The sequence below is a fragment of the Phoca vitulina genome, unplaced genomic scaffold (assembly GCF_004348235.1).
Source record: "Phoca vitulina isolate PV1807 unplaced genomic scaffold, GSC_HSeal_1.0 scaffold94, whole genome shotgun sequence".
Lineage (NCBI taxonomy): Eukaryota > Metazoa > Chordata > Mammalia > Carnivora > Phocidae > Phoca > Phoca vitulina.
The window spans coordinates 1,583,230-1,610,919 of NW_022589797.1; the positions used below are offsets into that span (position 1 = coordinate 1,583,230).

The window sequence follows — 27,690 nt, forward strand, 5'->3', positions numbered from 1 at the left end:
CAGTTGCTTACTCATCAGCTCCAGTTGGATATCTTTTTTTTTTTTTTTAAAGATTTTATTTATTTATTTGAGACACAGAGAGAGAGAGAGAATGCACAAGCTGGGGGAGGGGCAGAGGGAGAGGGATAAGCCGACTCTCCACTGAGTGGGGAGCCTGACTCGTGGCCCAAACCCCGGACCCTGAGATCATGACTGGAGCCAAAGTCAGATGCTCAACCAACTGAGCCACCCAGGCACCCCATATCTTTTTTTTTTGTTAAGATTGATTGATTTATTTTAGAAAGTGCTCGTGCGCTTGTGCTTGGGGGGGAGGGGCAGAGGGAGAGAATCTCCAGCTGACTCCTCACTGAGCATGGGAGCAGGACATGGGACTCAGTCCTATTACCCATGAGATCATGACCTGAGCCGAAACCAAGAGTTGGACACTTAACCGACTGAGCCACTCATGTGCCCCCTCCAATTGGGTATCTAATTGGCTTTTCAAAATCAATGGGTACAAAACAGAACTCTTGAATCTTGTACCTCTTTCCCAGCTTTTCTCTAAGGCTTTGCCATCTCAATAAATCTAATCCATCTCAATAAATCTAATCCATTAGGTGCTTCAGGCAGATAATTCAGAGTTATCCTTGACTTTTCTCTTTTTCTCTGCCCCATATTCAGCATATCAACAAATTGTGTCTGCTAAATGTTTGAAATCTATCCATATCTTGATCACTTCTGACATTTCCACTGCTTCTGACCCAATCTAAGCTGCCTCCTTTTTGGTCTCTCTGCTTATGCCTCTGTCTCCCTATAGCCTCTTCTCTACCGAGCAGCCGAATACTCCTGTTTAAAGTATAAGTCAGGGGGCGCCTGGGTGGCTCAGTCGTTAAGCGTCTGCCTTTGGCTCAGGTCATGATCTCAGGGTCCTGGGATTGAGTCCCACATCGGGCTCCCCGCTCTGCGGGAAGCCTGCTTCTCCCTCTCCCACTCCCCCTGCTTGTGTTCCTGATCTCTCTATCTCTCTCTCTCTGTCAAATAAATAAATAAATCTTTTAAAAAAAATAAATAAAGTGTAAGTTCATTTTCTCTCTCTACTCAAAACCTTCTGTTATCTCATTCAGAATCAAAATCAGAATCTTTACTATTGGGACCCCTGGGTTAAGCGTCTGCCTTCAGCTCAGGTCATGATCCCAGAGTCCGGGGATCGAGCCCCACATCAGGCTCCTTGCTCAGTGGGGAACCTGTTTCTCCCTCTGCCTGCCACTCCCCCTGTTCATGCTCTCTCCCTCCCTCCCTCTCTCTCTCTCTGACAAATAAATAAATAAATAAATAAATATTTTTTAAAAACCCCAAAATCTTTACTATAGTTCTATTTTTTTTCTAATATTTATACCTTTGATTTCTGTTCTTTTGCTTGAGACCTCCAGTATAATGTTGAGTGAACTAATGGCAGTAGACACTTGTATCTTGTTCCTGATCTTTAAAAGAATGTTTTTGATTTTTCACTTTTAAATTTCATGTTTACTGTGGGTTTTTTTGTAGCTACATATACCAGTTAGCTCTTATCACAAAAGTGGCATGTAGCTGATCACATCAAAACCCAGTGGCATAGGGGGCACCTGGGCTCAGTCAGTTAAGCGTCTAAATCTTAATTTCAGCTCAGGTCATGATCTCAGGGTCCTGAGGTTGAGCCCCATGATGGGCTTCCCTCTCAGCAGGGAGTCTGCTTGTCTCCCTCTCCCTCTGCTCTTCCCCCTGCTCGCACTCTCTCTCTCTCAAATAAGAAAATAAATCTTTAAAAAAAAAAATTTTTTTTTTTTAAAGATTTTATTTATTTATTTGACAGAGAAAGAGCATACAAGCAGGGGGAGTGACAGGCAAAGGGAGAGGGAGAAGCAGGCTCCCCAAGGAGCAGGAAGCCTGATGTGGGGCTCGATCCCAGGACCCTGGGATCATGACCTGAGCCGAAGGCAGTTGCTTAACCAACTGAGCCACCCAGGCACCGCCCCCCCCCCAATTTTTTTTTTTTTGAGAGAGATAAAGTACAAGCAGGGGGGAAGGGTAGAGGGAGAGAGAGAGAGAGAATCTCAAGCAGGCTCCATGCTCAGTGCAGAGCCCAATAAGGGGCTCAATCTCAGGATCCTGAGATCATGACCCAAGCCAAAATCAAGAGTTGGACGCTCAACCAACTGAGCCACCCAGGTGCCCCAATAAATAAATCTTAAAAAGAAAAACCCAGTGGCATAAAACAACAATTACTAATTCTCCTAAATCCATGGGCTGACTGGGGTCAGCATTCTAAACTAGGATTGGCTAGAGAGTTTTGCTGTGTGACATCTGTCTCTCTTCCTGGGACCAGCTGGATAGCCTAAGCATGTTCTTCTCATGGTGATGGAAGAAAGGTAAGAGGACAAGTATGGTTTTGCAACTGCTTTCATGTCTCTGGCTCATAACATGTCTGTCAACATTCCAGTGGCCAAAGCAAGTCATATGGCCAAGCCCAAAGTATGCTCTATCTAGAGTGGGGATGGTAAGGAAGGAAGAAAAGATTTCTAAACAATGATATAGTATATTCATTAATTTTCTAAATTAAACTAACTTTGCATTTATAGAATAAACCTAACTTGATCTTTTTTTTTTTTAAAGATTTTATTTATTTATTTGAGAGAGAGAATAAGAGACAGAGAGCACGAGAGGGAAGAGAGTCAGAGGGAGAAGCAGACCCCCCGCTGAGCAGGGAGCCCGATATGGGACTCGATCCCGGGATTCCAGGATCATAACCTGAGCTGAAGGCAATCGCTTAACCAACTGAGCCACCCAGGAGCCCAAACCTAACTTGATCTTGATGTTTTTTCTTTTTCTTCCCCTTTTCCCCCTCCTCCTTCCTCTCCTCCTCCTACATTATTAGATTTGGGTTGCTTTTTTTGGTATTTTATTTAATTTTTTATCAGTTTTATATTGAAATATAATTGAAATACCATATAATTCACCCATTTAAAGTGTAAAATTCACTGGCTTTTGTTGTATTCACTGAGTTTCCAACTATCATCACAATCAATTCTAGAGTATTTTCATCATCCCAAGAAGAAGAAACCTCATGTCCGTTGGCAGTCACTCCCTATATCCCCCTCCGACTCCTTCACCGATAGTCCTAGGCAACCATTAGTTAACTTTTTCATTGCATAGTTTTGCCTCTTCTGGACATTTCATATATTGAATCATGCAATATATGGGCTCTTGTATCTTGCTTTCACTCAGCATAGTGTTTTCAAGGTTTATCCATGTGATAGCATGTATCAGTACTTCATTCTTTTTTATTGCTGAATAATATTCCATTGTTTGAATGTACCGTGTTTATCTGTTCATCAGCTGATTGTCGTTTGGGTTGTTTCCACTTTTTGGCTGTTATGAATGATGCTCCTATGAGCATTCATGTATGGGTTTTTGTGTGGACATATGTTTTCATTGCCTCAGGTCCCTTTTGATGTGTTTTGTTCCCCTGTTCTTCCTTTACTACCTTTGTTTGGTTTAAACTAATATTTTTTAGCATATAATTCTAGTTTTCCTGTTTTTTTTTTAACATTTTAGTTACTTTCTTAGTGGTTGCTCTAGGGATTACAATCTAGTCAAATTGTTGAAAGGCAAACACACAGTTATCTAAACCTTATGTAGTTGATTTGCTTTGGGTAATCCTCTGGAGAACACTTAGATGTTCTGAAGTCCCCAGCATGACATCTAACTGGTAGTGCTGGCTAGTAAAGCTATTCATATTTGAATTTATTTTTCATGTAATAAGCCATCTTACACTACTCTTATTCTCATTGTTTTTCAGTGGCTTCTTAGGGTTTTGTAGCTAAGCAGATAAAGATTTTCTTCTTTCCCAACATTTATGGTTCTTATTACTTATTTTTGTTTCATGTACTGTCTAGACTATCTAGAGTAATGTTGAATAATAAAAGTAATAGTGATCAGTCTTGTCTTGGTTCTGACTTTTATAAAATTGCCTAAAATGAAGGACTATCAACTCTACACGCTGGCATCCATCTTACGCCCATGGCCAACATAGTTAATCCTTAGTACTTTTTCTGCTAAGCCACGACCCTTTTTCAGAAACCTCACAGTAACATTCCCCTGAATGACTAGTTAATTGGTTTTGGTACAGTGAATGAGATCTGTTGGCCCTGGCTATTCTCTTTGAAGTAGTTTGATATTGGCTGTTCATTTCAAATATTCTTTTTCATGTTTCTGTTCCTGGTTTACTAAAAAGACTTATTTTTATTTTTTTTTAAAGATTTTATTTATTTATTTGACAGAGACACAGCGAGAGAGGGAACACAAGCAGGGGGAGTGGGAGAGGGAGAAGCAGGCTTCCTGCAGAGCAGGGAGCCCGATGCCGGGCTCGATCCCAGGACCCTGGGATCATGACCTGAGCCAAAGGCAGATGCTTAATGACTGACCCCCGATATTTAATTTTCTAAAAGATTTCCCCAGGATCTGTTAGAGTGATGAAATGGCTATTTCCTTTGGTTTATTCATGTTAACTACATTGATGGATTTTCTGGTTCAATCATTGCTGTAGTCCTAGAAACCTACTAATCTTAGTGTATATTATTCCTTTACAATATTGCTGGATTTTGTTTAGTTCATATTATATGCCAGATAGCTGTGCTGCATGCTAGAGATACACTTGTGAACAAGATAGACAGATAAAGTATTTGCCCGTTTTGGGCTCTCAGTTCAGGGGTAATAAAGAGAGAACATTTGCCAGTGCTCCCTTATGCTGAGCCTTTGGCAGAAATCACTCAAGATACGCTGTCTTGCAGAGCCTTGAGAAGTCCCAGAAAGAGGGCCGTGGTCATTTAGTGGTATCTTCCATTGGACTGGAGGAGAGCAGGCAAGCATCCTGCTATTTGCTATCCCTGGTTTGATGTTTTATTTGTAATTTTTCATCTGTATAACTTGTGTGAGGCTGTTAGGTTTTGAATTAAGTTAATACTAATTTGGTGAATTAAGTGTGATATGGGTCTTTTGGTAGGGGGCATCTATTTGACCACTTTTTCAGGTTCTTCTGTGGCTATATTTTATTCAGATGTTCTGTATCATTTTGGATTGATTTTGATTTATATTTTCCCGGACAATATTAATTGCACTGAAACTTTCTGGTTTAGTTACATGGAGTTTCACTTAGTATTCTTTTATAATAAAAAAAAATTCCTGTGTGCCTGTGTTTTTAGCCACTTCCTCATGCCACTCAGGGGGGTTTGTGGTCTTTTTTCTCTTGGCTAGCTGTGCCAGTAGTTTGCTGACTATGTTGTCTTTTTTTTTTTAAACAGCTCTTAGAAACATTATTTCTCTTGTTTTTCTGGTTTCTGGTTTATTGGTGCCTATTGTTAGCTTCATAAATTTTTCCTCTTTTCCTTAGCTTATGATGTTCCTCTTTTTCTAGCTTCTTGAGTTGACTGCTTATTTATTAGCTAGTTAACTTAGTTAGTTGGTTTTAGACTTGTTTCCCTGGCTAGGCTGTCTGCAGCCTGTTCTGCTGACATCCTCACGGCCTGCAGCGCACAACGTCCTGCCCTCCCTCGGCACAGCTGGTTGGTCAGGGCCGCCTACCCGTCTGCTGTGAGGCCAGGCTTCAGAGAGACAGAGGTGGTATAGATATCAGTGTTCATCTATATCTGCTTCTCCTTTCTCCCTGGGCACATGGAATCGTATACTTCCAAGCTGCAAAATGTTAATGATTGGTAAATCTCGGTAAAGGTTATATTTTTATTGTGCTTTTTCTGTAGGTTGATTTTTTTTTTCCAAATTAAAAAGTTAAAAAAAAAAAAATATATATATATATATACCAGGGACCCAATTCCCAGAATAACCTGGATGGGGCCAGACATGAATATTTTTAAAAAAACCACTCTATGTAATTCCGAAGCACATCCCTGCTTAAGAAATCACTGTTACAGAGATGGTGGGGGAAGAGGAGCTCATTTTGCGATGAGCCACACGCACACTGAAGCTATGAGGGAATAGAAATCCATCTGGGAAGAGGAGGGACAGAGAGTTTGCAGATTGAGAGAGAGAATGAGGGGAGGAGAGAGAGAGAGAGAAGTGAGCAGATTCACAGAGAGAAGCACGTGGCCCAGGGAGAAAAGAGTGAAAAAAACCAGCCTTCGCTTTTATCAGCTTTCAGGTTTCTCAATTCCAGGTTCCATGAGGCCAGGCTATATAGTTCGTGCCTTGGGTACCCATGAAATCGGATTCATCTTTAAGATAATCTCTCCTTCCTCTCACTCTTCACCCTGTTCCTGTACTTGGGCCAGGAAAAGTGGACGGTTGTTTCTTGTCACAAAGCCCGCTCCCACTGGAATGCTTGTTGTGATATTATTGACAGTTTATTAGGTGCCAGCAACCACTCTGCTTTATATTACCATTAAAGTTTACAGTATTATGCTTACAGTATTACTATTCTCATTTCATAGATGAGGGGACAAGAGATCCAGAGAGGTTTACCAGTTTACCCAAGGTTGTACAGCTAGTGAGAGATCCAGAATTGAGCCTATGTCCTTAGTCATGATGTCAGTATGCACTCGAGGCTAAAAATTGCCTCTGAAGGGGCACCTGGGTGGCCCAGTTGGTTAAGCGCCCGACTCTTGATTTCAGCTCGGGTCATGATCTCAGGGTCCGGGGATTGAGCCCCGCATTCAACTCCTCCATCAGCAGGGAGTTTGCTTGATTCTCTCCCTCTTTCTTCACCCCTCCCCCTGCTCGCTCACTCTCTCTCTCAAATGAATAAATAAATCTTTAAAAAAATCTGCCTCTGAATTCAGCTTTGATTGAATTCTCATTTGTTATTTATCTCTGAATGATGGTGTGTAATCATACTTTTTTCTTTGCCCCAATAATTATTTAAGAAGACATTTTTAAAAAGATTTTATTTATTTAAGAGAGAGAGACAGTGAGAGAGAGCACTGAGCTGGGAGGAGAGGGAGAAGTAGGCTCCCCTCAAGCAGGGAGCCCAATGGGGGGCTCGATCCCAAGATCCCAGGATCATGACCTGAGCTGAAGGCAGATGCTTAACTGACTGAGCCACCCAGGTGCTCCAAGAAGGCATTTAAAACATGTCTTAGGGGGACGCCTGGGTGGCTCAGTTGGTTAAGCGGCTGCCTTCGGCCTGGGTCATGATCCCAGGGTCCTGGGATCGAGTCCCGCATCGGGCTCCTTGCTCAGCAGGGAGTCTGCTTCTCTCTCGCTCTCTCCCTCTGCTTGTGCTCTCTCTGTCAAATAAATAATAAAAATCTTAAAAAACAAAACAAAACATAAAACATGTCTTAGGGGCACCTGGCTGGCTCAGTTGGTGGAGCATGTGACCCTTGATCTCAGGGTGGTGAGTTCAAGCCCCACACTGGGTGTGGAGCCTACTTAAAACAAAATAAATTAAAAAAAATGTCTTAATGTTTAACCTAATTTTTATTTTTCATTTACAGGTTTATTGTGTTTGTGTGAGAAAATGTGCCTTGATTATTTTGTGCTTATTGGGATTTTTGAGTTTTTTCTTTGTGGCCTATTATAAGGTGTTTTTTTGTTTGTTTGTTTGTTTGTTTTTTAAATGTAGGCTCCATGCCCAGCGTGGAGGCCAGTGTGGGGCTTGAACTCACCACCCTGAGATCAAGACCTGAGCTGAAATCAAAAGTCAGATGCTTAACTGACTGAGCCACCCAGGAGCCCCATAAGGTAATTTGTTTTTGTTTAATCTCCATTGTGGCATTTATTGTGTTTTGACTTTCTCTGTACCTCTGTCTCTTCTTTAAAGATGTAAAATCACTGAGGTCAGGAATTACATCTAATTCATCTATTCATCTCTGTATTGACCAGAAGGTAACTGCCTGGCAGAGATGTTCGATGAAAGTTAGTGGACTGAATAAATTAATGTTGGTCCTTGTGGATTTGAAGAATATTGTACATGAAAAAAGGCCAGAAGGAGACTGTGACATTTCCTTTGCTTTGATCCATCCTCTGTGCTCAGAGCAGTGATATCCAGATAGTGGCCTATTTTCAGGAAAACTTATAGTTGAATAAGATTCAATTGGAGCTGCATCCTAGGAGGAAAATGCACATTTTAAAGATCATGGAAACTGTATGGAACTTTTACAAAGATGGTTGCATTTAGAAATGACTCTGAAAGCATGTCAAAGTTTCTTTTCTTTTTATTTTTTGAAAATGTGTGTTTTTGGTTTTTTTTTTTACAGCCCATTAAATATTTGCACTGGCGAATAGATAAGGGAGTTAGAACTGGAAAGGGTCTTTTCTTTTTTTTAAGATTTTATTTTTAAGTAATCTCCACACTTAACATGGGGTTCAAACTCATAACCCTCAGATCAAGAATTGCATGTTCCACCGACTGAGCCAACCAGGTGCCCCAGAACTAGAAAGAATCTTAATAACCATCCAGTGCATCTCTTTCATTTTACAGATGTGGCTCAAAGACTTGAAGTGATTTGCCCAAGCCTGAACTATTAGTCCCATGCTCTAGTCAGGACTAGACTCTACGACCCGTTTTTTTTTTTCCAATGGCCAACAGACACATGAAAAAGTGCTCAACATCCCTCGGCATCAGGGAAATCCAAATCAAAACCTCAATGAGATATCACCTCACACCAGTCAGAATGGCTAAAATTAGCAAATCCAGAAACAACAGATGTTGGTGAGGTTGCAGAGAAAGGGGAACCCTCCTACACTGTTGGTGGGAATGCAAGCTGGTGCAGCCACTCTGGAAAACAGTATGGAGGTTCCTCAAAAAGTTGAAAATAGAGCTACCGTACGGCCCAGCAATTGCACTACTGGGTATTTACCCCAAAGATACGAATGTAGTGATCCGAAGGGATACGTGCACCCCGATGTTTATAGTGGCAATGTCCACTATATGACCCGTTTTTAAAAGTCTCCTGTGTAGCTGATATGAGGAATTCTTAATCTCAGGAAACAAACTGAGGGTTGCTGGAGTGGTGGGGGCTGGGAGAGATGGGGTGGCTGGGTGATAGACATTGGGAAGGGTATGTGCTATGGTGAGTGCTGTGAATTGTGTAAGACTGATGAATCACAGACCTGTACCTCTGAAACAAATAATACATTATATGTTAAAAAAAAAAGAAGATAGCAGGAGGGGAAGAATGAAGGGGGGAAATCAGAGGGGGAGACAAACCATGAGAGAATATGGACTCTGAAAAACAAACTGAGGGTTCTAGAGGGGAGGGGCGTGGGGGGATGGGTTAGCTGGTGATGGGTATTAAGGAGGACACATTCTGCATGGAGCACTGGGTGTTATACGCAAACAATGAACAAACCACCTTCACTTGGAACATCAACCACACCTGGCTGATGGTGGTGGAGGAACGATGCGTTTACTGTGTGAACTCTGATAACAGCGGCTGGACCAAAATCTGCCGGGAAGCCTGGGTCTCCTCTAGCTTATTTGGTGTCTCCAGAGCTGTCCAGGAATTTGATCTTGCCCGGTTCAAAAGCAACGTGACCAAGACAATGAAGGGCTTTGAGTACATCTTGGCCAAGCTGCAAGGGGAGGCCCCTTCCAAAACCCTCGTTGAGACAGCCAAGGAAGCCAAGGAGAAGGCCAAGGAGGCGGCACTGGCAGCTACAGAGAAGGCCAAGGACCTGGCCAGCAAGGCGGCCAGCAAGCAGCAGCAACAGCGGCAGCACTTCGTGTAGCCAGCCCAGGCCCCGGGGCGGTGGGACACCTGACCGCCGGCTCCAGTCCCTCTGCCCTTCCCCCTCGTACTTTACTAGTAAAACTCAACTTCCAGCCCTTTCTGCTCTGGGGGGGGGGGGGGGTGGGGCTGGGTGTCCTGTTCGGGGCAGAGCCGAGGACGGGCCCAGGGAGGGGCGGTGGCTCGCTCGGGGGCACAGCGTGCAGGGGTAGGAAGCCTAGACTGTAAGCTCCGCAAGGGCAGGGGCCTTTGTTGCGTTCTCTGATGTGTCCCAGGTACCTGGAACAGCATCTAGCACATAACAGGCACTCAATAAATAGTTCTTGGAGGCACTATTGATGGAACATACATCAGAAACCAATGATGTAATGTATGGTGATTAACATAACATAATAAAAATTAAAAAAAATTTAAAAAAATCAAGGCAATTTTACCAAAGAATATATTTTAGAATTACAAAATTAAAAAAAAAAGTTAAAAAAAAAATAAAAGTCTCCTGTGTAGGGATGCCTGGGTGGCTCAGTCGGTTAAGCGTCTGCCTTTGGCTCAGGTCATGATCCCAGGGTCCTGGGATTGAGCCCCACATCGGGCTCCTTGCTTGGCAGAGAGCCTGCCTCTACCCCTGCTTGTGCTCTCTCTCTCTGACAAAAAAATGAAATCTTAAAAAAAAAAAGTCTCCTGTGTATAGCTAATAAATCATCCTTATTCAGATGCTGGTATTCCTTTTTAATATTTTGACTTCTTGAGTTACTTAAAATAGAAGAGTATATTAAAATCTACCAGTGAATACTACTGTTTCTGGTCATTTCTACTTGGATTCGTCCCATCCCCACCCTACCTCTTGGATGTCAAATGCCCAGATTTGGATTATCATAATCCTTGGTTTATGATATAGTCTCATCATTGGTCCTGCGTTAATTATTAATGTATAATAATAATCATTTATGAAGCCACTATCCCAAACAAAACCTGAGACCTTGGCAATCACGTACATCTAACTGTATGGTCTCTCCTCCCATTTTGTCTCACTCCCTGTAAAGTAAGCATCTGAAACTCATGCTCATCATTACCTTGCTTTCCTTTTGATGTAGTTTTATTGCAGCTCTCCCTCTCTGTATATTTCTTTTTGCCTATTTCACCCCTCCCCTCTGGCAGCCACCACTTTGTTCTCTATATTTATGAGTCTGTTTCTGTTTGTTCATTCGTTTTGTTTTGTTTTTTAGATTCTACATATAAGGGAAATTATGTGGCATTTGTCATTCTTGGTCTGACTTACTTTACTTAGCATAATACCTCTAGGTCCATCCAGGTTTTTGCAAATGACAAGATTTCATTCTTCGTTTATGGCTGTGTAATATTCCATTGTGTATGTATATACACCACATCTTCTTTATCCATTCATCTATCGATGGACACTTAGGTTGCTTCCATATCTTGACTATTGTAAATAATGCTGCAATGAACATAGATGGGGTGCAAATATCTTTTGAATTAATATTTTCATTTTCTTCGGGTAAATACCCAGAAGTGGAATTATTGAATCATTGTATCTGTTTATTTTAATTTAAAAAGGTTTTGTGTTGTATGTAATCGTTTGGAGTTTATTCTTTTCACATCTTGTTTCACTTGTGGTGGTCTCTTGATCTGAGGAATTTTTTTCAAGGGCCCCGTGATTTTCTTTTTCTTCATCTTCATTGAGGGGATTTATGCTTGCCCAGTATTGTCTTACAATCAAATGACTGATCTGGGATCCATCTGAAACTTTTTTGTGGTAAGATTTTTAAAAACTGAGGTATAGTTGACACATAACATTAATTTCAGATGTACAACATAATGATTTGGCATTTGTACTTATATGAAATTTTACAGCAATTCCTGGTCAGGATCAAAGGCGGAACGACACAAGTTATAGACTGCTGTTTTGGAGACCTAACAGGCTGTGTGGAACGGGCAGGGCACTGACGTGGCTCTTTCCTAACCGGACCCTCGTTTTGTGAGTAGGTGTAATCCCAGTGACACCTTCTGTCCACCGGCACTGGCTGTGCAGCTCCCACCAGGAGCAAGCTGGGGTTTGGTTGCCATGACGACCGTCCCCTGGAATTGGGGGCACAGAGGCAGTGAGCAGTCCTGCGGGCCCCTCAGCTAGTTCTTTCACTTCCTTCCCAGGTTAGAACACCTTTCCGATCTTCAGGGACTTAGAAATACTGTTTACACAGATGGAAACAGTAGTAACAGGCTATTCACCAAGAGGAGTGGACTGTTTCTTCACAAGCACAAATGTAAGACTCACTGTAACCTCTTTCCTAATTTGTAGTAATTCACACACTGATTCCAACTGCCATGGTTGGTCCTGCAGAATTTGTACGAGCCTCTCCCTTCTAATCTGCACCCCACCTTCACATGCTGACCTTTCAGTCTCTCAGCTTCACTGCTTTCACCTGAACCCCCAACCTCTTACTGTCCTCAGCTCTTTTCCTTTCTCCCATTCCCACCAAATTCCAACCGAACACTAGGAATTGCTATTTAGTTAGCACTTAACATCAGCTAGACACTGGGGCGAGTGGCTCTTTATGTATCATCTTGTGCTACTGTTTTGTCCTACTCAATGAAGTAGTAACATTAGTGTCTTCATTTTATGGCGAAGAGACTGAGGCTCAATGAGATGAATTTGGCCAATGTCTGTATCTCCAGGGAAGCTAGGAGGTGAACTAGTTGTTGTTGTTGTTGTTTGTTTTTATTTTTATGTTACAATGCCTTGGGCTCCAAGTAAAAGAAAACTTAAATTGGCTTTAACAATAATGAAATTATTTCATATAAAAAGGTTGGTTAGCTCAGTAGTTCATCAAGGACCCAGGCCTTTCTACTCTCCTATCCATCCTTGCTGTATTCAGGCTCTGTCCCCAGGTTAGCCTAGCTTCCCACAAGGTTTCATGATGCCTACCAGAGTTCTATCATCATGTCCATAGAACTTCTAAAGACAGGAAAGGACATCTTTCCTTCGTGTCCATCTCTCTCTCTCTCATTTGTCATGCATTTAAAAAAAAGATTTATTTATTTGAGGGGGGTGAGGGGCAGGAGAGGGAGAGAGAATCTTAAGCAGGTTCCACTTCTAGCCAGATGCAGGACTCGATCTCGACCCTGAGATCATGACCTGAGCTGAAATCAAGAGTTGGACGCTTAACCGACTGAGCCACGCAGGCATCCCTGTCATGCATCTTTTTTTTTTTTTTTGTCATGCATCTTTTTATTTTTATTTTTTTAAGATTTTATTTATTTATTTGACAGAGAGAGAGAGAGACAGCGAGAGAGGAAACACAAGCAGGGGGAGTGGGAGAGGGAGAAGCAGGCTCCCCGCAGAGCAGGGAGCCCAATGCAGGGCTCGATCCCAGGACCCTGGGATCATGATCTGAGCCAAAGGCAGGCCCTTAACCAACTGAGCCACCCAGGCACCCCTGTCATGCATCTTTTTAAAGAGCATTTTAAGTTGCTTACTTTTCTTAGGACCCTCTCTTATCCTGGCTGACTTCCCTTTTATTGTCCAGAATGCCATAAGCCCGTGCCTCACTAATCACTGACAAGGGGGAATAGGACCACTACGATGGGCTTAGACTAATCAAGACTCATTCCCAGGGCTGGCCCCAAGCTTCTCTGAAGCTCTTGGCTGCTCCACAGAAAAAAATTAAGGTTCTGTTAGGAAGAAGGGAGATGGGGGTAGGGGAATGGGTATTCAGTGTGCAACCAATAGTGTTTGTTACAGAATCCAAAAGTCTAGGTTGTTAACCTTGCCACACTGCTGCTTTTCTGGCTTCTCCCCTCAGTTCCCATCCCCATCTAGCATATTTCCTAAACAGTGAGCCAAGTCTACAACCCTAGCTCTAAATGCTACATACCAAGGCCGTCCTTGGCAGAACAGTGAGAAATGTGAAATGTATTCCTTGGGGCCCAGCGCTCCTGTGCAATCCACAAGTTAGGGACGTGTGCTTGGTTAGCCTGGGCATGTCACACTCGGGTGGGGAGAAGAGCAGAGGTTCTGCCTCCTGGAAAGGTGGACTGGCCTGACCCTGACCCAGCCCCAGAGCTGAGTTCCAGTCATGCTCCCCCCTCTCTGAGAGCTCTTCTTTCTGGTCCATACTTCTCTGCTCTTAGAATCTGAATTCTTTTTTCTTTTTTTTCCCCTTCCTTCTTTCCTCCCTCCCTTCCTTCCTCTTTTTTCTTTCTCTCTCTCCTCTTTCTTTCTTTTCTTTTTTCTTACTTTATTCCCTTTCTTTCTTTTATAAATAAGCTCTGCAGCCAGTGTGGGGCTTGAACTCACAACCCTTAGATCAAGAGTTGCATGCTCTACCAATTGAGCCAGCCAGGCACCCTCTGAATTATTTTCTTAACAAATTCTAATTTGTCCCCTAGTCTTAAAACCCAACATTACCATCATATTTCCTTTCCTTGAACTCCCACAGTAGAAAAACCCATATCCACTGAATTTACTAACCAGTCACAGGTCTCCTATGTGTGTTAGAAGCTTAGAGAAAATATTAGACAATAGGGAAGAAAATTTTTAGTAGCTGAGTGCCAGGTGCTGGGGTAAATTCTTTCCCACACTGACTTTATCTTAACAGCACCCTGGTAGGTTAGGTTATTTTAACTTTCACATTTGGGTTTAGGGAATTCATGTTCAGCAGAAGTCAAGTCGGCTGCTCAGACAAGGTTAAGGATGGCTCGTGGCCACAAGCTAGTAACTAGGAGCCCATGATAGTGTGACCTCAGGCACATGATCTTTCCCCTCCACCCCCTTTCTGACTTCATGGTCTTTGCTGGTACAAAACACATTTGTATATATTAATTCGAGCCTCACAACAGTAGCAGGGTGAGTCCTGGTATCTACCTTTTGTAAAAGGTTCAGAGATATAAATGACTTGCCCGAAGTCACATGGAGCTTAGCTTCTCTGACTACAGAATGTGCCTAGCAGAGCACGGCATTATTTGTTGAATGATAATCCAGACGATGGTGGATATTCAATAAATAATTCTTGTCAAAGTAAAATGATTGAAAAGAGACTTAATGTCACTGCTTAGAGGTCTCTAGGTTCCTTTTTCTCCCTGTCACCTCCCTTCTGGGATCCCCTTAGAGACCCTCTTTTCCCAGGCATTCCATCACTTTCAGTCAACACTCACAAAGAGTAGCACCCACGTGTCTTCAGGCAGGGGGTTTAAGAAGGAAGGGTGGTCCTCTTTAAGACAGAGCTGAATGGACCTCACAGTTTTTGTTCTCTCACCTCCCACCTTAGGGCTTCCTTTGCTCCCTGGAACAGGGAGGCCACACTCAGACTTTTTCCCTACCTCCACGCGGTAGACTGCATTTGTTCTGGAGTAGACCAACCAGTGAGCTCCGGGCCTTGGCCCTGGCAGTTACCTCCCTAGTACCTCCTCCCCTCTCTCCTCCCTTGGCCCTGCCTCCTGCCTCTGGCCCCGCCCCACCACCCTGGACACAGTACAAAGCCTAAAGCTTCGGCTCCAAGGGAAACAAAAGGAACTGCCTGGATTCCCATGGCTATGGCCAGCACCTTCATACCAGGGCTGAACCCTCAGAACCCTCATTATATCCCAGGGTAAGACTTCTACCCAGGGCACACCCCTGCTTGCTTCTGGGAATAGGGCTATAAGGACATGGGAGTTGTGCCACGCAGGACTTGGGGGCCAATAGACAAACTGGTATGGTAGGCCCAAGGCTGAGATATTCATGGTGTTGGATGGAAAAGGAAGAGCAAGGGGATAGTGGTAGCTGGGCCTGTCACAAAGCTTTGTGTTGTCTTCTCCATGGTAACAGGGTAATAGCAGAGGGGAAGGGTTGAAAACCCAGAGAGAACTGAGAAATGCCTGCTCCAAAGATATACGCAGCCGAATCCAGAAAAAAACCCAGGGCTTCAGAGGTCTCTGTTTCCATCTCTGCGGGTGGTGGGGGAGTCTAGAGGTGAGCGGGTGAGCCCTGTGCTTACAGGTACACTGGACACTGCCCACTGCTTCGCTTCAGCATGGGCCAGACCTATGGGCACATGACCGGTCAGCTGCTTCGAGGGTTTCCTGGCCTAGCCTGGCCCCCCACCCATCGCACACTTCTGCCTCCCATCAGGCCTCCGGCATCTCCTGAGGTTCCCAGGGGAAGCCTGCCTGTCAGGCGGGGGCATGAAAGGCTCAGCTCCAGCATGATTCCTGGGTACACAGGTACGTACGGACAGTCTGAACAGGTGTCCCCAACCCAGAACATGTGCCCCAAACACTAACTGAGATCTTTCTTGCCCCCTCCCACCCAGGTTTTGTACCCCAGGCACAGTTCATCTTTGCCAAGAACTGCAGCCGGGTCTGGGCTGAGGCTCTGAATGATTTCACTCAGTGGTCTGTGGGACAACGGGGTCAAGAGCTGCCAAAGGAGGCCAAGGGTAAAAAAGATGTGGAGAAAGACGAAGAGCCAAAGCTGGAGCCAGAGCTGGAGGCAAAGGAGCCAGAGCTGGGGCAAGAGGCAGAACAAGTGAGACCAAGAAGGCTGGAGGGGGCCCGGGGGGCTTGGGAGTGGGGAGCCTGACCTCTGTGTGGCTGGGCCTAGGCGGGGCGGCCATGAGTAGCATGGCTATGGGTGCAGGGGATGTGGGCTTGACCGCTGGCTCCACCCCCCGGGGAGCTTCTGTTGGAGCACAGGGGCTGAACTGGATAGCCTTACTTTTTCTCTGCCACCTTCTCCTCACAAGGCTTCCCCCTATTCCATGGATGACGGAGATCCTCGCAAGTTCTTCATGCCAGGTGAGAGGAAGTGGCTAATGACCAAAGGCATGGGGAGGCTCCCAGGAGGTCCTGACTCAGTATCCCCCCCAGGCTTCACTGGTTACGTGCCCCGTGCCCGCTTCCTCTTCGGCTCCAGCTTTCCTGTGCTCACCAACCGGGCACTGCAGGAATTTGGACAGATGTACTCAGGGAGCAGACCCCAGAAGGATCCCAAACATCTCCCTCCACTTTCTAGGACCTATCCTCAGAACCTGTGCCTTTTACCTAATTATGGGGGCTATGTGCCAGGTGAGGATAGCCCCAAAGGGGACTGGAATATTTGTGTGTGTGTGTGTGTGTGTGTGTGTGTGTAATGGGTGGAAGTGGCTGGGGGGGGCTGGAACTAACAGATAATGGGGGGGGGGGGCCCTTGGATCATGTGGTTTGGCTTTCTCACTGGGCAGAAAAGGATATGGAGGTAGCTCACAGTGGGAAGTTGGGACCAGATTTTGGAGGGCTTAGGCACTGGCTGAGAAATAAATGGCTCTCCTTGCCACTGGCTACAAGTGACAGATTCTGTTGTCCATACAGGATATAAGTTCCAGTTCGGGCACACATATGGGCATCTCACCCATGATGCACTGGGCCTCACCACCCTCCAGAAGCAGCTCCTGGTATAGGTACCTGGACTTCAAGTTCCCTCTTCTGTCTTCCTATCTCAGCCATCCTTTTGGAAGGAAGAGAGGTGGGCCCGAGGGGGGCGGGGGGAGGCACAAAGAGAAATGGTTTGGAGGCCGAGCACCTTTTTTATTAATAGATGTAATAAATAAATAAATAAATACATAAACAAGCCTGGGCTCCTCATCCCTCTTCTGACCACCAGGCGCTGGCCACAGCCTATTTACATTGGGGGGCTCAGGGAGCTGGCCCCAATACTGTCACCTCTCCTCCTCACCACCCGGCCTAGGGAACCCTGCAAATGGGCCTCTGATCACCTCCCTCCATAGGGATGTGCTTATCTGTACCTATGGAAGGGCTGGCCCACGTGGGCCGGGGAAATCCTGGCAGCCCAGTGCTGCATCCCTTCCCTCCTTTCCTGGGTGGAGGTCTGGATGAGGTCACTGGGACAGTTAATGGGGAGTAATTAATACTGAGCACAGGGATGTATGGCCCCCAGCTCTCAGTCTATTCTCTGTGGCCAAGCCAGAGGGCTTGGGAAGGGCTCTCAGGCTCTGAGACAGGGGTTATGAGGGTCCCTGAGGCCACCAGCATGCACAGGGCCTCAGTTTTGGCTGCTTCCGGGGGTTGGACTTGGAGATGGGGTCAAGGTCACATAGGCCAGAGGCACCAGGCCGGTGTCGGGGCCACGGCTGCAGCGCAGCCAGTCTCCTCCAGCTGGCCCCAGCACCCGTAGGATATCTCCCTTGCGGAAGCTCAGCTGTCCGGGGCCTGTGGCCAGGTGATGACAGAGTGCCTTCACCTCGCTGGGGAAACAACAAATGGAGGTCAGAGAAACCCCACCCAAAGCCAAACCCAGCCCCCCAGTGCTATCTTCCAGGGCTTACCATGGAGGCTTGGAGGGCAAGACTGGAGAGTGTGGCTCCTGCAGGCTCTCCTTGGGCTCTGGCTCTCGGCGGGCACCCACTGTCTGTGCCACTAGTTGGAACATGGACTTGTCCAGGCTCAGCCAGTCGGACGGTAGCCTAGGGGAGAGCAGCCGGGGCTCCGGCTCTGTCTGTGCTCTGGCTTAGATAGGCTCCCCAAATCCCCCTGTCTACACCATGGGCTGCCTCTCACCTGTTTGTGGGCCGGGTCTCCCGCTGAGCCTTTCGGGAGCCAAAGAGGTGTCCCCACTTGATGCCCCCGGGTGAAGGCTCTGAGGCTCCTTCCTCATTTTCTGCTGGGGGGGCAGTGGACCCCTCCCTCTCCCGGCTGCGCCTCAGCTCAGCCAGTACAGAATCAGGGGGGCTCCCCATCCAGAAGGGCCAGCCCCTGTCCCGGCCAAGGGTCTCTTCAGGGGCAGGACAGGCCTCTGCCCCCTCGACTACTCCCTCTCGGGGGGGTGGTCCCCCGCCTCCTGCCCCTTTCTTTTTCTCACTGCTGCTACTGCTGCCACCACGGGGGAACCTAGAGCCCTCAGCTGAGCCATCGATGTAGACCTGGGAGCTCTGCATGAGCTGGTACCACCAGCCAGCCTGCCCGCCTCGGGCCCACCTGCCACGTCCTGAGCCCCCAGCTGCCTCTGCCACCTCTTCTGTCTCCTCTTCCTCCTCGTCTTCTCCACCTTCGGGGGCGCCCACACCCTTCACCCGCTCCCCCTGGACCGCCCTGTCCATGTCTCCGGGTCCCTCCTGGCCCCTGGCCCGGGCCAGCTGCAGCGTCGAGTGGGCGGACAGCAGCAGGTCCTGGGACACCCGCAGCAGCTCCTTGTGCTGCCGCTGCTGCTGCCCACTTTGCAGGAGCCGGTGCTGGAACAGCAAGTCGAGGCTGAAGGGCAGCAGGGCCAGGGGCTGCAGCAGCAGCAGCAGCTCCTCGAAGAGGCCGGGGCACACGGTATGCGCTGCACTCAGGAAGCCCCACGGCTGGTAGTGGGTCTGGATGATATCTGGGGGAGCAAGAGAGAGGGCCTGAGCCCCACAGAGAAGCAGAGCCTGGCCTGGGGGTGGGGGGCCTCCGAGAAGCGGCCCCGGCAGAGCCGCTGCGTACACCGCATGGGCGGGGCACTGTGCCCTTGGGTGCACGCCGGTGCCAAAGAGGCCGCCTGACGCTTGTGCAGGTCGTGACCTCCGCAGCCGTAAGTGGCGGCCGCAAGTTCACAGGAGAGCTGTGGGGGTTCCTGGTCACCCTCAATTCCAGATTGCCCGAGGATCCTGCTGACTCCAAGGCTCTAACACAAGTAGAAGCTGGGGACAGACTGGGCTGGAAGCCCAGGCTCTGAAGACGAAAGCTTGGGTGGTCCCCCTCCCCACCTCTACCATCGTAAAGAGCCGTGCCTCCCTCTTCTGAGCCTCTGAGGTCTGGCCTATATTGAGTTTGCAAGAGAGAGCAGTGTTCCGGGCATTACCTTCGTGGTTATAGAGGTGATTAAACCAGAACTCCAGGGACCGGATGCTGTAGGGAAACAGGTAGAGAGAGTTGAATCTTGTGTGGAGATAGCCAGATGATAAGGTACAAAGGAGACAGACAGGGGGTCAGACATAGGGCAGAGGTATAGGTGAACATCTCCCTTCTATGGCAGGAATGCTACCTGGTTCATTTCACATAAAATAGTTCTGAAAAGTCAGTGGGGGATGATGGGAGGGGGTTAACATGTAATTCACAAGCCAGTGACTTCCCTCTAGAATGGAGTTGGCTTGCCTAGGCCCCCGAAGTCATGGCAGCTACTGAGTGAGAGTACAGGGTACACATCCCAAAGAGGATGACCCAGGCCCATACTTGAGAAAGAAGGATACTGTGAAATGGATCTCAAGGGGGACTTATGGTCACGCAGGATTTGGAAGTAGTGCTGGAATTGAGGGGATCAAGGTTTACAATATCCAGAGAACCAGATTAATTTCCAAATAAGCCAGATTATGGATTTATAAAAGCCAAAGACCGTGTTGGTGATCAGTGCCAGAGGGTTGTGGGTGTGGCGGGAAACCAGAGACCTACTGAGAGAGGCTGTAGCTAGATGGGGAGAAAGTGAGCCTGGGCCCTGGCCATAGAGCCTGCAGATCCCCCTTGGCCTGTCTCAGTCTAGGGAGGTGGTTCCACAGAAGTGGCAGAGCCCAGGGGAGAGGGCTGTGATTTGCCGCTCTTGTTGCCCCACACACTCACTTGAGCAGGCCGAGAATGAAGGCGTTGAAACGCATGGTGTGACTGGTGAGCTCCGGGAATTGGCTGACCTTGTTGTAGAGGCCATGCAGGACCTTGGTGGACGGGCCTGAGAGGAAGCCAGAGTCGGCAGTCACATGCCCAGTCTCCTGAATCCGAATCTCAGCCTGGGGTCCTCATCTTGTCGCCCAGCACTTACCTAGCTGTGTAGAAGCCTCAACCACACTCCACGGCATGTTCTTACGTTGCCCAATGATGACATCTAGCACGAAGGCCTTGAGCCCATCCTCCAGCACGGCCTGGACGGCAGGGCACAAGTACTTCAGAACCAGGTGGCCCACATTGGGGCTCACAGAACTATTCCCGAGCTTTGCCTGTGGATGCAGCAGAGAAGAACGGGGAATCACTGGAAGCCCGACCGTGGTCTTCTCTGACTCTCTTAGGCCTCAGCATGCTTCTCTTGTGATCCCCATCCCGAAGTACCCAATTCTGGGTTCTAGGTGCAAGAGAGCAGGAGAAGGCGGCAGCATAGAATGGGTGAGGGTCAGCAGGGCAGAGTTCAGCTCGCCCCAGGTTTTGCCTACCTTCACCCCAGGATCCCGGCTTGTGCCAAAATGGGCCACAATGAGGTCTACAGCAGTGTTAACCGCCTTCACCAGCCCTGCAAGTAAGAATTCCATGTGATGGGTTCCTTAGCAAGTCCCTGGGCAACTCAGCTGAAACTGAGCCCTCAGTGGAGAGAGGGAGGGGCGTCCACTCTCTCTCTCTCTCTGTCCCTGCACATGGGTGTCAGTCTTACTGAGGACCAGGCCCTGACCCCTCCCTGTTTTTGCCCAGTCCTCAAGCCCTGTTGTCACCGCCAGTGGACGAATCTCAGCGATTTTATCTTCAAGACCCTCCTACTCTAGTCCTGGATCGAGCTAACTATCCATCTTCTCCGCTCTGAGAAACCAGGCTACTGGCTGCTGGACAAAGTCCAGGGCCACTCACAAGTGACCGACAAGGGCACCTCTTTGACGTGTGCCTTGCGGTGTCCTCTGCTATGCTCTCACATTGCCAAATCTTTACCCCTCTTCTCAAGCCCTTGGTTCGACCTCGAACCGAGGCCACTGGTCATCAATTCAACTTCCCTGTCCATCCAAAAGACATAACTACATTCTGTCTACCCTCCTTCCCGCCCCCCTCACTCTCTTTCCATCTTGCTCAAGGTTCTTCCCTTTTCCCAGCTTTGAACCCCCCACTCTGCCTCTACAGGGAACTTCAGCTTCATCTTTCTCCCTCCCCACAGCTCCTTCCCTTCAGCCCACAATGATGCTCAACTCTTTCCCCATCATCTCACTGAAACAGCTCTCTCTTGGTCCAGTGGTCCCTTATTTGCTCAACATCTTAGTAGATGTTACCATCATGCTTACCCAAGCTGTTAGGCCCTGTTGTACTTGGACTCCCCCCATTAGAACACGCGGCCATTTATTTATGGCATGGCAGTCTCCCTCACTCTACTTAGCTCCCTGAGGTAAGAGACTGAAGCCTGATTCTTAAGCATCTGATAAATGATCCTTGTGCATTCAGGCACACTTGTCCTACACGATGCACGGACTGCTACCTCGTGCCCCAATTCCTGTGCTGATTCCTTCCTAGCACTTGGAGTTCTAGGAGGGCTAGACAGTAGGGCAACAGGCACAAATAGGTACCGACAACAGAATTCCTGGCCTGAGCTGGGGGTAACATTCACCTTTTTTCTGAAGCAGGTCAATGGAAATGGCCTCTGAGTTGCCATCTGGGGACAGACAAAACTCAGCTGGAGGCTTCTCAGTCAAGGAAAAGGGGTCTTGGAAGTCAGGGCAGGTCAGTGGTAATGGCTTCACTATTTGACCTGGAAAGAAGAGAAAAATCAATCTCAAGCAACTCTCCTTCCAAGAGCTGCAGCTCAGTTCTGTGCCTCATACCCTCTGGGACTCGTTCCTGTGGGCCTGCCCCTTCTCCAGCCCTGCCCAGCTGCGGTAGAGCCTGCCCTGGATCCACTGGGCACCCGGCCCACACACCATTTGGCCGGCAGTTCAGATGGCCAGCAGCACTGAAGGAGCCAGGGAACTCAAAGATGGGGTTCCTTCGGGCCAGCCGAGCTTCCTGTGGCCTTCGGTCTAGGCTCCCTGACAATCCAGGTGGCCCTAGTGGGTTCTTCCTCCTGTATTCCCGCCACTTGAGTGCTTGAGGGGATAGGTGGTTGGCTGAAAGCAGAACAGATGAGCAGAAGAGATGGGCAAGAGTTAGCAGGAGACAGCATTTCACATCCACCCAGTGCGGTCATATAAAATATGAGGGCTGGGAGTGCTTGGATATTATCCGTAGGTGCTGGGGAAGGAGGTGTAAACATTTAACCCCTTACCCCAGGCTGGAGTATAAGAAAGCATCCAAAGGTGGGGGGGGGGGTCGGGTAGAAATGCTTGCGGTGGAGGGTAAAGCTCATACCGTTATTGGGCCTGGAGGCCATGCTGCCCTCACCACCTCCCCGGGCTAGACTTTCTGCTCGACTGAGGCTAGATCTCCAGGAGCCCAGAGGAGGCAAGCTTCCTGTTCCATGGAGACGGTACTCAGCCAAGGTCAGTATCTTCTGATCCCCCTTCTGTGGCTGCTGGAAGGTGGCAGGCCGGGCAACGGGAGGACAGGAGTGGCTCCATGGGGGTGGGCTTTCTGTGGCTGTGGCCTGCTCTGGAGGAGGGGAGCACGACGTGGAAGCAGAGGAGTCGGTGCTGGGCCCAAAGGGGCCAGCACTGCGGATCGGGGAGTAGCTACCCAGGGGTGACGGCCGTGAGGTTTCTGGCTCAGGCCCAGCTTTCCTGGCCCCTCTGTTGGTGGGTGCCTGTGACTCCCCTGAGGGAGCTAAGGCTGGGACTGGAGCAGTGGGGGCAGCCAGGGGGGCAGGCTGCTGTGCACGGCTGCAGCCAGAGAGGCTGTAGAGCTGGGAAAGGCTGTGGAGGGCACGGGCCTTGGCCAACTGCTTCGGGAAGTGGTGCTGGAACACGAAGGGCTGGATGGGCAGCGTGGTTGGCCTCTGCTCCTTGCTGTAGCGAAGGACTGGTCGGCTCTCCGCACCGCCGCCTGTGGCGACAGTGATGGAGGAAGAATCAGACAGACCCTGGGGCCCCCAGCACAGGAAGCAAAGGAGCAGACGGATGATGCTCACTGGGGAGAGGGGAAGAGATGGGCAGGACCTGGCTTGTAGGAACTGAATGGGGTAAGGGCAATCCAAGTTTGGGAATATGACAGTGTGCCTCCCATCTTTTGTAAAACTTTTTCTATTGTTTTTATGATGCTGAACTCTCTTGTACTCTTGACTATTCACCCCATCTTCATTTTCTTGACTTCAAGGGTGGGTGTATCTTAAGGCTCCATTCTTAGATCTCCCTTTACACTTTCGTCCCTGCATTGTTCAAGTTCAGGCATTCATACAGATGACTCCCGAACCCACAGCTTTAGCCCCCACCTTCCCCTTAATCTCTGGATCATTCCGCTTTCACTTAAAATTTGCTATTTTGGGGCACCTGGGTGGCTCAGTCGTTAAGCGTCTGCCTTTGGCTCAGGTCATGATCCCAGGATCCTGGGATCGAGCCCCGCATCGGGCTCCCTGCTCCACGGGAAGCCTGCTTCTCCCTCTCCCACTCCCCCTGCTTGTGTTCCCTCTCTCGCTGTGTCTCTCTCTGTCAAATAAATAAATAAAATCTTAAAAAAATTTTTGCTATTTTAAGGGTGCCTGGGTGGCTCAGTCAGTTAAGCATCCGACTCTTGATTTCAGCTCGGGTCACGATCTCAGGCTCTGTGTTGGGCGTGGAGCCTACTTTAGATTCTCTCTCTCCCTCTGGGGTGCCTGGGTGGCTCAGTCGGTTAAGCCTCTGACTCTTGGTTTTGGCTCAGATGATCTCATGAGTCATGATCTCATGGGTAGTGAGATCAAGCCCCATGTTGGGCTCTGCGCTCAGCAAGGAGTCTGCTGGAGATTCTCTCTCTCTCCTTCTCCCTCTGCCCCTCCCCGCACTCGCTCACTCTCTCTAAAATAAAATCTTAAAAAGAAAAAGATTCTCCCTCTCCGTCTGCCCCTCCCCCCTAAAAATTTGCTTTTTATTTATTTTATTATTTTTTAAAGATTTTATTTATTTATTTGACAGAGACAGAGACAGCGAGAGAGGGAATATAAGCAGGGGGAGTGGGAGAGGGAGAAGCAGGCTTCCCGCCGAGCAGGGAGCCCGATGCAGGGCTTGATCTCAGGACCCTGGGATCATGACCTGAGCTGAAAGCAGACGCTCAACCGATTGAGCCACCCAGGCGCCCCCAAAATTTGCTATTTTAAAGCAATTCATCTATCACCTTTCCCCTGATGACTTCCATTTCTGTCAATGGCAGAACCACCATTTCCTTTGTTTCTAAGGCCTAAAGAGTTGGAGTAAAGGTCACAGATATTCAGGGTAAGATGTTATTTACTTCAAGGTTTTACTCATCATCGCCTGTCTCCACTAAAGCTGACTCATTTCATTCTTAAGCAAATCTAACCATGATATTTCTTCATTTGCAGCTGGAATCAGCCTCCTGTCACCCCTATCAACCCCATTCCCACTCTTTCATGATCCTGGCATTGGAGCCTCAGGGTCCACATTTGCTCCCTCTACACAGAGTTGTGATCCCCAAGGCTGGTCCTCTCCTGTTCTTTCAGCCAATCTTCAGGTCAGTGTCTCTCAAGACACAGGGCTCAGAACTAACAAAACTCCAGGATACTGCACAGCCAGATTGTCTTTGTGCGTGAGTTGTGCTTCTAAAAAAAAACAACAAAACACTGTGCACACTGTAAACATCTGCATGACACGAGGTGGCGCTGTGAGCTTCTACGAAGCCAGAAACCCTGGGTGTGGCTCACTGGGCACAACTCCGGCTCAACAAATCTATGAGACAGGAATTAATACCCTTACCTGACAGCTCAGGGTATTGGAAATTTAGAGACATTAAGTCATTTGCCCAAGGTCACACAACTAGGAAGTGGCAGAGCTAGAATTCTGCTAAGCCAGAGTCTGACTTAGGGGCTAATGTTCTCTTTATCACATTGCACTACATAGGAAATGGTATCCCTCATCTTTTCCCATTTATTTACTTCATTGAGTCTTAAGGGGATAGTGATCACAACCCCATCAGGGAGGGGTTTCAATTTATTTATTTTTTTTTTTAATTTTTTATTTTTTTTTTAAAGATTTTATTTTTATTATTTATTTGACAGAGAGACACAGCGAGAGAGGGAACACAAGCAGGGGGAGTGGGAGAGGGAGAAGCAGGCTTCCTGCCGAGCAGGGAGCCCGATGTGGGACTCGATCCCAGGACCCTGGGATCATGACCCGAGCCGAAGGCAGTCGCTTAACCGACTGAGCCACCCAGGCGCCCCAGGGAGGGGTTTCAGAATCACTCCTAGGGGACATGTTCAAAATATACCCTCCTGTCATCCCCAATCTGTGCTTAGAGAGCAACCTTTGTCATTCTCCCTTGCTTACTATGCTCCAGCCACACTTCCTTCTGTCCTCAAACATGCCAAGTTCATAACATCTCAGGATCTTTTGCACCTGCTGTTCTGCCTGAAATCAACTCATCATTCAGGCATCAGCTCAAACATCACCTCCTCAGTGGTGACCACCCCAGTCCCTCTGACAAGTCATACTCTGTCTCATTATCCTGTTTTATTTTCTTTTTAGCATTTTATCACTATTAGAAATTATCTTGGTTTTTGTCTATTACTCCTCATAAGGGCTCCAAAAAAAGCAGTGTTTCTGAATTGTTCATTGATGTATCCCCAGTGCCTAGAATAGAGCCCAGTATATAGTAGGTACTGAATAAATATTTGTTAAATGAATGAATCCCCACTGTCACCCTTGGTTCAGGCTAGTCTCGCTGCATCCAGATCTTCTTACATAAATCAGATTGCTTCCTAAAATACCCTGTGACCCTACTGCCCACAGAATAAAGTCTAATCTTCTCAAATAGGTATCCACACCTGCCACCAATTAGACTGCTCTCCCCTCAAACTCCCACACCTGCCATTCTCATTGACACCACTCTTCCCACCCCATTCCCATCTTTAAGTACACAGCCTTTCCTGCTGGGAATGCCTCCTGCCTATCCATTTATTTAAATATAAAATTTCAAGGCTGAACTGACCCTGGCTTTCAGATTAGGCCTTCCCAACCGTAGCTTTATTATACCCGCTATATAAAGTATGTTTGAATTAGACTGTTTATTTCTACTCTTTAAAAAATCCTCCCTAAGTCCCCAGGATAGGGTTTGAGTAGGGTTTGAGGCAGAGGAATGAGATCAGAAAAGAAGGAGGGGCCTGACCTGGGGAGTGGGTCTCAGTTTTGTCCCCAGGGAATACAAAGACTAAGGTTTCTCACTTTTCTTTGTGACAGCCCTTGAGAAAATCAGAGACCACATTCACCCAAGTCTGCTGTTGTGTAGGTGACACAGCCCCAGTCCCTCAGTTCCTTCTTAAAATGGAGTACCCAGAACTTGCAGGTGAGCACTAACTGATTTAGAGGAGTAGAGGACTATCAGCTTCTCCCTTCTGGAGTCTATCAATGAAGACAGTCATTTTAACTATTTGGAAGCCCTTCCAAACTGCTGACTCATTCTGAGAGTGCGATCAATTAAATATCCCAAATCAACTCAAGTACAGCTTACCTATCAAACTTCACACTGGTCCCTGCTTTTTTGTTTTGTTCTTTCCAGATTTGGTAAGATCTTTTTGAACCGTTGACTCTGCTGCTCAGGATCTCAAAGAGATCTCAGCTTCTTTTGTCATTCATGAATTCATTGAACTGTCATTCATTAATTTAAAAAAAAAGTATAGAATTGAGAGAAGAGCCCTGTGGGAGATCACTGGAGACTTATGGAACGGAATAGCATCTCTGTATGAAAAGTCTTACCCAATAAAAAAACACACAACACTTTCAATGCCTCTCCCATCTCTGACCAGTATTGTTCTTGCCCTCAGAATGCCAGCCACAGCATCCCCTGCGCCTAGAGACACCCACCAGACAGTGAAGTCTAAGAAGGGAGTGGGTTCCAAAGGACTCTGGCCAATCTCTGCTGTTTCTGACCCCCCTCCTCCCTGGAGACCTCCCCTTTCATCCTCCACCCCAAGGGCAGCTCCTCTGTGTCCTTTTAGGAGTGTGAAGTCTTCTGAGGCTATGATCTTCCCAACAGCAGAGATTACACCACTTATGGTTTAACCCACTCCTTTTGAGAAGCCATATGGACCAACCCGAGCCTACAGCATAGCAGATTCTCCTTTATCTCCCTTTCCCCTGCTTTATCTCTCCTTCCAAACCCTCTGAGATCTGGCTTCCCCTCTTCACTACTCCCAAATGTTGTTTTCAGGATTCTTCAGCCTTAATGTTAG

At 47.5% G+C, this 27,690-nt stretch overlaps 3 protein-coding genes across 5 annotated transcripts in view; 2 read left to right on the forward strand and 1 right to left on the reverse strand.

Moving 5' to 3' along the window:
* Positions 1–9,262: 9,262 nt before the first annotated feature.
* On the forward strand, positions 9,263–9,814 carry LOC116627112 (PRELI domain-containing protein 1, mitochondrial-like). Its single transcript, XM_032396783.1, has one exon. It carries the CDS (start codon positions 9,283–9,285, stop codon positions 9,697–9,699), a length of 417 nt encoding a protein of 138 aa, XP_032252674.1. The 5' UTR covers positions 9,263–9,282; the 3' UTR covers positions 9,700–9,814.
* A 4,232-nt stretch (positions 9,815–14,046) lies between these two features.
* Positions 14,047–17,288, forward strand: FAM166B (family with sequence similarity 166 member B). 2 transcript variants are annotated; one of them, XM_032396782.1, is made up of 6 exons: positions 14,047–15,301; positions 15,691–15,914; positions 16,004–16,218; positions 16,436–16,487; positions 16,560–16,757; positions 17,040–17,288. In XM_032396782.1, exons 1-6 carry the CDS (start codon positions 15,240–15,242, stop codon positions 17,126–17,128), a joined length of 840 nt encoding a protein of 279 aa, XP_032252673.1. In that variant the 5' UTR covers positions 14,047–15,239; the 3' UTR covers positions 17,129–17,288. The 2 variants fall into 2 exon arrangements, with proteins under 2 accessions (XP_032252673.1, XP_032252672.1); XM_032396781.1 differs by having other exon boundaries at positions 16,436–16,757; positions 17,040–17,222.
* The window catches only part of RUSC2 (RUN and SH3 domain containing 2), a 71,060-nt gene continuing 60,610 nt past the window's right edge, over positions 17,241–27,690 (reverse strand). For both annotated transcript variants that reach the window (XM_032396780.1, XM_032396779.1), the window contains exons 3-12: positions 22,731–23,360; positions 22,304–22,489; positions 21,994–22,134; positions 20,846–20,922; positions 20,461–20,635; positions 20,265–20,370; positions 19,513–19,559; positions 18,246–19,053; positions 18,014–18,151; positions 17,241–17,932 (exon numbers count right to left, since the gene is read on the reverse strand). In XM_032396780.1, the coding sequence (XP_032252671.1) occupies positions 17,731–17,932; positions 18,014–18,151; positions 18,246–19,053; positions 19,513–19,559; positions 20,265–20,370; positions 20,461–20,635; positions 20,846–20,922; positions 21,994–22,134; positions 22,304–22,489; positions 22,731–23,360 (2,510 nt within the window). In that variant the 3' untranslated portion in view covers positions 17,241–17,730. The remainder of the gene's footprint in view (positions 17,933–18,013; positions 18,152–18,245; positions 19,054–19,512; positions 19,560–20,264; positions 20,371–20,460; positions 20,636–20,845; positions 20,923–21,993; positions 22,135–22,303; positions 22,490–22,730; positions 23,361–27,690) is intronic.

What these genes read in the sequence shown, in the direction of transcription:
- LOC116627112 (XM_032396783.1), top strand. Translation starts at nt 9,283, where the DNA reads ATGGAGCACTGGGTGTTATACGCAAACAATGAACAAACCACCTTCACT.
- FAM166B (XM_032396781.1), top strand. Translation starts at nt 15,240, where the DNA reads ATGGCTATGGCCAGCACCTTCATACCAGGGCTGAACCCTCAGAACCCT. An exon ending in CATGATTCCTGGGTACACAG is followed by an intron (nt 15,915 to 16,003) that starts GTACGTACGGAC and finishes CCTCCCACCCAG; the next exon opens with GTTTTGTACCCCAGGCACAG. An exon ending in TTATGGGGGCTATGTGCCAG is followed by an intron (nt 16,758 to 17,039) that starts GTGAGGATAGCC and finishes TTGTCCATACAG; the next exon opens with GATATAAGTTCCAGTTCGGG.